At 38.2% G+C, this 11,140-nt stretch overlaps 1 protein-coding gene across 1 annotated transcript; it reads right to left on the reverse strand.

Annotated features, from left to right (window-relative positions):
* Nucleotides 1-3,892: 3,892 nt before the first annotated feature.
* cdo1 (cysteine dioxygenase, type I) lies at nt 3,893-9,226 on the reverse strand. The gene is made up of 5 exons (XM_048243403.1): nt 9,004-9,226; nt 8,058-8,135; nt 6,589-6,746; nt 5,856-6,025; nt 3,893-4,960 (listed from the first exon to the last, which is right to left on the reverse strand). Exons 1-5 carry the CDS (start codon nt 9,171-9,173, stop codon nt 4,931-4,933), a joined length of 606 nt encoding a protein of 201 aa, XP_048099360.1. The 5' UTR covers nt 9,174-9,226; the 3' UTR covers nt 3,893-4,930.
* Between the last annotated feature and the right edge of the window lie 1,914 nt (nt 9,227-11,140).

An 11,140-nucleotide genomic window follows, 5' to 3' on the forward strand; every position in this document is an offset into this window, starting at 1 on the left:
TGCTGTCAGTAGGCCTAATTGCAAAGACAAACAAATAACGTTTTTTGGGGAAAGTGGATCTGCAATTGCTATCAATAAACCATAACGCTAATGATATTATAAATGTTGTCCATTCCTGAACATCATGCAAGAGACTTTTTACAGATAGTTTACAGATATTAATTGTAATATTTTCCCTCTGGGGCATTCAGAGTAGGCCTATAGAACGAGAGAGGGGCAGGGCATGATGATGCTAGTTGTGCAAACTGACTTATCTAATTCAAAAGTGTATAGCTTAGTGGGTGCTGTTCTTTTGGTTTGAATATTATTGACACGATTACTTGGAACTATGATGTTATAGCACAAAGGCAAACCAGACATGTAAATGACCAAATTCTTGAATATTTGCCAAACTTTGGCCACAATAGCTTATCTGGACTTGTTTTCCAGTGCATAGATTTATGTTCATAAATCTGCCATGCACAACTGAAAGGCTGAGGAAGTCATTTGTCTCCAGGGCCATTGAACTGTTCAATGCCTCACTAAAGGGAAGAGGAGAGATAGACTTCTCTGCTTAGTCTGTCTGCCTCTCCACCCCCTCCATGTTTGAGTACTGACTGCCCACTACTGCTTTACTACTGTTTTACTACTGTTTTACTAATGTCCATAGCCTAATGTTTTCACTACTGTTTTACTGCTACACTGTTTTTCATGCTATATTAGCACACATGATCAATGGCTGCGGTCAGGCTTCTGCTACAATACTGAATGAATGAATGGCTATAACCCTATTACCTCAACCTATCCCTTCAGTATCAGGAATGCCTCAGGAATGTAGGCCATTTATGTTAAATGGGACAAAGATGGAGCAAGAGGATGAGGGCTACAGAGAAGGTTTCCCGTAAATGATGTCATATTTCACTCCACTTCACTTTCACTTTTACTTCTCTTTCCACCATAACAGGAATGGGTAAAGATATGTTACCAGAGTGCAAGAGTGCCAGTCTCTTTTTAAATTCTCCCATAACCTGTTGGTCCCCCCCCCCCAACATTGCACAGACTACTTCAGAGGGTGTTCTTTTGGCCTACCATCAAATGCTGGACATCTTTAGAAAGCTAAGATCCTGTAGTTTCTTAGGAAGCACTGGCACAGAGTAACAGAGCCTAGAATATTGTTTTTTTTTCTTTCTGCCGGATAACAAGCATCTTGAATTGACCACATTTCAGCCCTCTAGGTCTATTGATATGATTTTAGAAACACAACTGAGCCCTAGCACCAGGTCTTGCAAAGCTGTGTGCAAGATCAATGTAGAATGAAAAACATTTTACAGAAAATTCTCAAGTCTCACTCAAGCTGCCAGGAACATTAGGGTTAGAAGTTAGGAAGAGGATACTGAAGATGCACGCATGCCCCCGCAAGGTAAATTGTCTCCAGTTTGTCATTTGAATTGAAGGCTGAATTGCATATCATTTAGGCAAACAAATACAGACTGTGTTAATCATTGTAATTCCTAATGCTTAGCCTATTTTCCTCCTATATGTAGGCTAATTCTTCTAAACAATATTGAATATATTGTAATATGATTATGAAGTCCCTTTTCAAAATGGAAAGCCTGGTTTTCCGATTTAAGCCACCTAGGCAATTTGTTGATTTTAAAAAAGAATAAGGTTTCGTTGTGAAGGACAATACAAATATACTATTTTTCCATCTAAACATAAAAGTAGTAAAATTTTTAGGAATATTCTTAAGCAATTGAGCCAAACAAAATACACACACACACACACACACACACACACACACACACACACACACACACACACACTCACATTTTCATTGGACAGCCTGAATGAGATTCAGCCAATCACATTCAGAGTTACTGGGGAGTGTTGGGGGTGTCATGTCAGACATAGTTAAAAAAAAACACGAGTCCTTGCTGAAGGTATTTGCTCTGGCGGAGCCATTATAGTAGCCAATCCCGAGAGTGGGAGAGCATATATCCCACACAACTTTTGCTCTTTGCACTACAGTATTAACATCACAGTCAGTTAAAAGGCAACATTTTCACTGCTTCCAGAGCAGCAATAATCATGTACCTACACCAATTTTAAGAACTCATCCATGTGGATGTTGTTAAACTGATATCCAATTGAGTGACTTTACAGGATTGAATTGTATTTGTTATGCACTTGCACTGGCTTTGCTTTACGTGCTTGTCTCTTTCTATCAGACAGAAAACCTTGTTCTCAATTTGACAGAGAGGCACTTGTGGTAAGTGTTTGCAAGCACACGCTGCAGTAGGACAGGCTTTCTGTTCAGTTGTTGCCTGATGGACTCCAGATTTTATTAGCCCCCATACCCTCCATATATGATTGTTTTGCAGCCTGACCAGGATTTTGGAGAGAGGCCATGGTATAGTTCTCCATCCTCACAGAACAATATGTTCTTTTGGAAAACAGCAATGCCTCTTGGCATGTGCCAGAACTGTTCAGGGCCTATGAAACCTTAACAATTTGTGCAGATTAGATAATACCATCCTAATGGGAGAATACAGGGCCAAAACACGTCACAGACTTTAAAGCGAGCCTCTCGCCAAGCTTGAATTGGAAAATATCTGAATAAAATGTATAATGTATCTAATCTATCTATAATGTTGCATATGTAGCCCATGACTTATCATTGTATGTTTGTGTTTGAGTGATATAATAAGGATGTGATGAATGGCATGATGAATGGATGAAAGGAATTTAATTCAGTCCACTGGTTAGAATACTATTTGTAATGATGTGCCAGTACCCATCCAGTATGTGATTAACATCTATTTTTTCCTTGGCATAGTACCTATGAGAATAGGCTACTGATTCTTACCATTAAATGTAATTTCCCTTAGCAGAAGCAACAGTAGTCTGTCAGAGTAGTGGTCTTGTGAATCATACATCTCACAATGTTAATGAAATTCAAATTTTTTAATAGTTTCTTGGTACTTCTGTGCTTGTATACCTCAATGCACCTCATGGTATTCTTAAAAGCAGAACATTTAAATTACGGTTAAAAATAAACATATTTTTTCTTCTCCCACAAAAACAATACAAACAATAAACAATACAAAAAGCAGCTACTTTTGTAAACAATACAAAAGGCAGCTACAAAAATCAGTTACAATAAGAAAAATGTTAATGTACTCTATGGACACAGCTGGCATGGGACTCACATGGTCTCTTTAAGGAACATTGCTACCTCAGCTTGGCCCTCTGTGCCCGTCTGACCTAGGAGCAGTCCAAAAAGGCATCACGTCATGCCAGCCAAAATCAATATTGTAATTAGGTCTCAAGGTCCTAGATGATGGCAGTAAATCAGTTGACACAATGCTAATATTGCTCTGAACCAATAAAACAAGTCATCTAGTGCAATAAAACCTGTCTCAGATGGTTGTGCAACTTGGCTTTAGTCAACACATTTGCTAAAAGAGCACGTAATGTTCTAACATTTTTGGAACAGTTCACACTTGTTCTGGTGATTACTAGAAACCTATGTGATGTATAAAAGAGGAAAGGGAACTGCCCTAGCTAAGCTTTAAAGCACATAACTAGGCAGTAATATAAGAATGCATCTCTGATTGTGTGCCTTAAAGAACTCATCTGACCCTATTGCCATAATCTGTTTTACACAAGACTGCTGCAAATGTTTTCGTTGGTTACTTTATGATACAAATAGTATGTCTAGACTTTTTTTGATGGTTTCATGCTTTATCACCAGTTGATTATTAAACATAAACTTTGCTTTAACACATCCAAGACAATACATGTAGAAAGAAAGGCATGTGAGATGAATTTGATGCTCACAATCTCACAAAATCATACTATTAGTGAATAGGAATGTAGACAAACTAAAGAAAAGAAAAGACAAGACCAGAACTGGCATTTGACAGATTCAATTTTAATGACCCACATTAAAAGTAGCGAGTTCCTTGTGATAGGTTTTTTCATTTGACAAATATTTAAAACTGGAAGATCTATTTTTCAACATTGCTAACTATAAATACTACAACTTAACCACCAGGCCAAATCCTGAGAGAAAATAACGACTTATCTATTAAGCGCTTCATTTTTAATTTTCTTTAAAAGTCTGGAGTCTACTGTGAAACTAATAACTGCAATTCTACTTTAAATACACATTCACAATGACACTAAAACAAGACCAAATTAACACTGAAACATAGCAGATTGTCATTTGGCATTGCAATTTACAAAACACATGTAGGTCTACTGTGTATTTCAACTTCACTCATGTCAATTACAAAATTATACAAATTGACAGACTATACACCAGCCCTTAACATGTGGTGTTCTCACATGTATTTTTAACATAGAAATCAACAAGTGCAGGACGCATCATGTGCGTCATGTCATGTATATACAAGTACCATCTGGATATTTATCATTTAGGGCGTTTGTAGTTGTTTTTTTGTCTTCAAAACATCTCTGATCTCTCCTAAATCCAACATGTGGAGCACTGTAACAGTCCCAATGCGTGTCACTCCCAGCAGGTCCCAGACCCATCGGAATGCTGGTGTTGGATAGTGGAGGGGGAGTTGGGGAGGGGTCGTGGTCTCTTCTCAAACATCACAGACAAAGAGCAGCTTCAGTCTGCAGCCGGAGCTAATGCCACTATTCACCCTGCTCAGCCAGTGCTCTGCCTCATGGGCCAAGCTCACACTGGCCCTAGTTAATTGCTGCCCTGGCCTTTCCATCTACCCTCTCTTTTCTGCAAATCTTTTCTAACAAAGGGGGTTGTGCTCTTCAGTCTATTTATTTCATTTTATTTGAATTCTTATTTTATTTCTTTAGCTTTTAGCTTCTCTGCCAATGCTTTGTGCCTGTTTTGTTTTCAATTATTGGTCTAAGAGGCTCTTCTCTTCTCCAATGGCAGATCTACCTCATTTCTCTGGGCATCTCAGTTGTTCTCCTGTGATAATTTAGCTTCCTGTGAAGTAAAAGTAAAAGAAAAACATAGGAAGAGTTAGTCAACCATAAGCAATGAATGACAACATTTAAGATAGCATGATAAAGAAATTAGTGTTTGAGTGTTGGAAGACATTGTAGAAGACTGATTGATAAAGGGGGTAGAATGTTTACAACTTAGTAAAAACATAGTGAAACAGGGAGATAAAAGATGCCTGCCCAAATTATCTAATCTTATCAGCTTTTGTAATACCCTGAGCCAGACAGCAGTGTGGTCAGGGATAAACTTATGCAACCCTACCAATAGAGATAAAGCCATTGTGTTTGCCAGAATCACCACCTGTAAATCTGGCCATAAATTTCTAGTGATATCTAGTAAAAAGGTAAAAAGAAAGAGTAGTCCACATGTTAAACCCATCAGACTACACTTCCTGCAGAGTGAATGGAAAAAAACCCTCTAGCATCCAGAACTTGGCTGTCAGTCCAACCACAGACCTATCAGCAGCGCTTTATGGGAGGAAACACACACATTGTGCCAACTCTACAAATGACTGTATGCGTCCTCACTCTCTTCAGTTAAAAATGGCCACGTTGCACATCTCACATCAAGAATGTACATGTTGTGCTCACAGCATGTTTGTCCTGAAATAAAGACTTGAATGTAATCTCACTATCTTTTGGAGACTAAACATTAACTTTCCTGACTCCATTGTTGAAGATAACTGCCTACCCTGACATAATTGTTTAATTTAACTTCTTTACTTAACAAAGCCTCAATCAAAATCCTCAACATGTCAACAATGCATTACACACAAACACAGTTGGACAGGTAAAAAATGATCCATAACCACATTATAGGCTGTACACTGTATGTGGCTGCAAGAACACTTAAGCCTGACTATGTAAATAATACTTACAAAAGGAGTCCTCTCTCCAAATTGGCTCCAGAACGTCATTTTGACTGTGTTTTTGTGCCCTGTTCGCTGGTCGAAGGTCTGACATTGCTGGAAGGGGGGACTGTACAGATGCAAACTTGCTGCAACCTCTGTGTGACTGACGTTTTCCACTCTGTGAAGGCCCATGGAGTCTACACACAAACCAAAATAGGCTTACATTTGGCCTGTGGCTTAGTCAATTCAAATAAAGGTTTTAAATGAACAAAGCCAGTGTAAATGTTCTTCTGCCAAAGCATTCTAAACTCTGAAGTGATTGTTTAGTTCTAACTGGTCAATGCCCAGTGCAGGATATCTTCTATTTCCAACAGCGTAGCTGAAGGCCCTTTGGAATTTTGTGAGAAAATGACGCCTAAAATTGTTAAAGAGAGCCAATGAATGGCAAATTTACAAAACAGAAGATAAAACAATCTGCTTTTTCTCTTCTGCCAAGGTCAATTCTGAGATCATGATACAACTTTAAGTGCAAACCAAAGCATGAGGTGCTGTGAATGACCTAGATCCAAGATGTATGTAATTCTTCCCCATTCTAACTAAAGCAGCTGCTACTCACTTCCATAAAAATAGAACAGGATATAATCTCAGGCTTCTCAGACACAGGAAAATCTCGGCAATTTGATGAATTTCACAGAGCCACTCTGATTCAGGTTAGCACATCAAACAAGAACAAGACAAGAACACTGCAAAAAATGCTTACCATTGATGTAGGCACATTGGTTTTCCAGTAAGATCCTCTGGGACTTCTGAACCATATCACCATGGTTCTTGCCGTCTGGCCATTCAAACAGTGTCTCTTTCAACTGGCCCTGAAGTATCTTCATAAAGCAATGGGAGTCTGTGTGGTCGTGGATACTACTGCAAGGAGTGCCAAGCATATAGGCAGTGTCAGACTTCTGGAGACAGTATACATCAAGCATCACAAGGACAACTGAAAGAAACACTTTTTTTATCTTGATGGTAGTAGTTTAGATAGATAGATAGATAGATAGATAGATAGATAGATAGATAGATAGATACTTTATTGATCCCCAAGGGGAAATGGTTTGTAAGAGCAGTAACAGTAGCATCAGAACCAGTAATAAAAAATAACACAGTACTGGCAACATAATAACTGTTATAGTTATATTAACTAACAATATAACTATCTGAAAAGAATCAACTGTAGAAGTTTGATTAAAGCCTTCTCAAAAAGAATACAAAACACCGCTACATTGATTAATTACATTGTTATACATTGAAAGAATGCCATCACCAACTTGTTCCAAACATTCATGAGCAGCATATCTGTAAGTGCATTCAGCCGGTTTCAACTTGCTAGAACTGCCTGGAGCAAGTCTCATATCAAAATAGAATTGACATGTTCCTTTTTTAGATTTTTTAGAGATGTTAGACTTCTTTGATTTTTTTTTCCAAATGGCCCAAAAGTCACATAAGGTGACCTCTATACTACATCATAGTCTGACATATGAACACTGTTATCAATATTTTATCTCTTTTTTATCTTGTGCAACTCATCAGAATCATACATAGAACATTGGACCCCATTATCTGAAGCCATATAAAGTGACTCAGTATTAATTCAGCATAGATAGATAGATAGATAGATAGATAGATAGATACTTTATTGATCCCCAGGGGAACAAGCATGTTAGTGTATTAAATTTCAGTGGGTCAATGAACCAAGATAATTTTGTAACCAAAAATGTATGCAATGTGGCAAAACAGACATGCCATTTCACTGAGTTAAAATCAGTTATAATTGTTGTTTGAAATGTTCAAGGCAGTGTGGCTAATTGAAGAGGCTTTGGCAAAGCATAAAACCACCCAGTGTAATTGTTTCGACCTCCTTAGATATGAGTCTATAGTTTATTCTGCCACAAAAGGTCTGAAGTTCCCATGTGGAATACACAGCAAATAATGTGATTGTACTTCAGATCCAAAAATGTAATTACAAGAGCTAATTACAAGAGATGTGATTAATTAAACGCCATCCGCAAATAATTATCATGGCGATTTATCTACACAGCTTGATTCTAAAACCTATTCTGCAGGATGATTCTGTAGTTCTGAGCCTCTGATGACTATATCAGAAAAAAAAAAAAAACACAGCAAAACTTACTGCCACAAAACTGTTGCAAAACTGCAACATTATCCTGTTTGTCTTACCTGCCGTGACCCTCTCCCCAACACAAGATCATCAGATTGAACTTCCCATTCCCCTTATCTACCAGGTTTCTGGTGTATCTGTAAAAGGGAAAATGGGGGTATGAACCATGAAATCATATGTCCACGATGATGCACAGATTATAGCATTTCACTCATTTTGAGGGGAACAAGGGGTGGTGGTCCCACTTTTCCCACTTGAAATGAGGTCATGTTTTTCTGGAAAAACAAAAACAAAACAAAAAACCACTAAACTGATGAGATTGTGAGTGTGTGAGCTGGCATTTCGCACTGGCAGGCGAAGAAGCCACGTGATCTGGCTCAGAAGTGTTCATTTTTGCAACCATGATCGCCCGTGATTGTCCTGCGACTAGGCGTTTCGTAGTCAAGCGGGTGTGGGCTTAGTCTTGAATCTGATTGGTGAACCCGTCCCCACCCTTCACAACATCAAAGCCCATAAACAACTGTTTTGATGGAAACATTTGGATGGGAAATCTCGAAAATATATGGCATCATAAAACGATACAAAAAAATATTACCTTATGGGCTACTTTTTTCACTTATTTGCAAACCAAAAATCATTCATTTCATTGAAACTGAAGCGTCAACCCAGATTTTTTTTTGGAAGTAGCCCTAGGCGAATTGCTGAGACAGAGTTAAATTTGTCCGACTGCTTAAGTCTGACAAAAAAGAGAACTAGTCAGATAGCCTACCTTTGGCAAAATGTAGCCTATGCCTATTTATTTAATGTAAAACACAACTTGCAAAGGAAACTGTGCGCACAACCTGCACAAATAGCAAATGAAAACTGTGAATGGATAGAAAACTAATCTGAATGCGTAGATAATATAGCCTAGCCTACTCCATGTCCAACTAATTAGGCTAAATGATGAATCTACACCAATTATCGACATTTAATGATATAGGCCAAAACCTGATGAAAACTTGCCTGTATTGATCAAATTTCGCGAATTTGCTCCATTCTTGAGGATTGCTTTCATACGACTCCATGATGTTCTGTACCTCCTTGATATTAATAGTGTCACTTTCAAATATCTGGTGCAAAATTTTTATGAGATCATCTAGCGTTTGTGGTTTGATTACTTCAGTTTGCTCCATATTGTCCAGATTATTCGTGTGGACCAAATAAGTGAAAACAAATGTTCGTCACACTATTTATATATCTGGGTTGGACCTGTTGCTGGACTGTACCACTCGGACACAACGCAGGGTAGTCTGATTTAAAACCACAATATTATTAACGTAAATATGATTGTAGGCTAACTTATAACCAAAGATTCTAGAATCTTTGCTTATAACAGTAGACTAGGGTCATTTTAACAAATTTTAAAAAGAACACTATAGAACAATGTAGAATCAAACGTAGAGGTTTGTAAACAGACATTCAGTTGAATAACCCAAACCAGCATTAGCCCTACGAAATAATTGTGACCAATATTGGATCGTGTCCTTAAACAGTTTGTTCAGACAGATTTGAACACAAATGTAATGCCTGTACATAAAAATGGCCTTCAGTGTGTTATCTTCAGCAGTAGTTATTTAGTTATTTTAGTTTAGTTTAGTTAGACCCTCAACTATTTCTAACAAAAAGACTCGAGAAAAAAAGATTGGAATGATTCGGTACAGTGACATTCGGCCTATAGTGTGGCAGTAGCCCTAATCAGGTACATGTGGCAATTATTTGCCCTGGCAAAAAATATGAGGATGGGAGTGACTTTCAAACATAGGCTATTAACAGCTTTTTGGGTATACATTTAGATGAACAATATACAGTAGGCTACACATAAGCAAGAATATGACCTCCATTGTAAAATAGAGGAAACAAGTAGGCCTATTTAATGTGTCAACATTTCTCTTAGTAAATACATATCCATGCATGTATTGACAGGACATTTTGCCAAGTTTTTGGTGTTAATAAATGAAATCCACACAGATGAAGGAATCATAATGGCAACTGATCAAAAAAGGTATGATTAAATAGTGGAATTGTACTAATTAATACTAAATTTCATAATAAAGATGTGTTTTTTAAAAGTATATTTTCTGGCCTTTTTATGACAGTGGACAGTGAAGTGAGGCAGACAGGAGGCGAGTGGTAGAGAGAGATGGGGTAGAATTGGGAAATGACCGGAGTCCCCGTGGGCACTTGGGCCCTTATATGGTAAGAGCGCTGTAGCCAGTTGCGTCACAGTGCCCCCCCCCTCCCCCGATAAATATATGTTTACTTTATTTATAATTTTATAGTATAACAGGATCCAGTCCTGACATCATGGCTCAAGATGATCGCTGAGCTGCCCCACTCCAGGCCTGGACCCGGGAAAGAGTGGTGGTGCTACAAGGAGTTCCCTGCAGTATTGCAGTTCACTGTAAGTTGAGCGAGCGAGAATTATAATAATAAGTAATAAATAATTGAAAAATAAATAATAGATAACAGAATTCTGCCTCAGGTCTCATTGAAGCTGATGGGTATTGGGGAAATTCTCAAACACTCATTACCAGCTACTGCTGAAGTCTGGAGACTGTTGGAAAACATGGCCCTGAAAAGCTATCTCTTGTTGGTACGCTGCTGATGAGTCACTGGGGCTACATGATTTGGGGAAAATATCTAATTGTGATTTTTCTGACTGATATTGCGATCGGATTTGTGATATGATTTTTGATTCGAATGTCAATGAATTGATTCAGTTAAATATTCCAAATGTCTTTTTAGGTTGTGCCACTTGTGATGTGTAAGTGTGAGTATGTGAGTATGCCTAGTGCAGCTCACCAATCAGAAGTGATGTACTTCTCACACACAAGGCATGCTCACCAATCAGAAGTGGCACAGGATGACATGAATGTAAAAATAATAAATTTAATTAACTGTGCGCAATTATTTGTAGCCTCTGTGATAATTGCAGTGGTTCATGTTGCGGTTGCGATAATTCTGCAGCCCTATGAGACACCAAATGACTCTTTTGTGGGTGCAGACGCAGACCATCTCAGCAGATAGTATGGAAGACAAATAAGGTTATCCAAGGTGCTTTTAAAGACTGCAGTGCAGTGTGAATGAGAAGGCCATCTAT

The sequence above is a fragment of the Alosa alosa genome, chromosome 5, assembly GCF_017589495.1.
Source record: "Alosa alosa isolate M-15738 ecotype Scorff River chromosome 5, AALO_Geno_1.1, whole genome shotgun sequence".
Lineage (NCBI taxonomy): Eukaryota > Metazoa > Chordata > Actinopteri > Clupeiformes > Clupeidae > Alosa > Alosa alosa.

Excerpts from the sequence above, each read along its gene's own strand:
- cdo1 (XM_048243403.1), bottom strand. The coding sequence starts at position 9,173 with ATGGAGCAAACTGAAGTAATCAAACCACAAACGCTAGATGATCTCATA. Across the intron at positions 6,747-8,057 it reads TGGGGAGAGGGTCACGGCAG|TAGTATCCACGACCACACAG; the intron begins GTAAGACAAACA and ends CACTCCTTGCAG. Across the intron at positions 6,026-6,588 it reads CCAATGTGCCTACATCAATG|ACTCCATGGGCCTTCACAGA; the intron begins GTAAGCATTTTT and ends GTTTGTGTGTAG.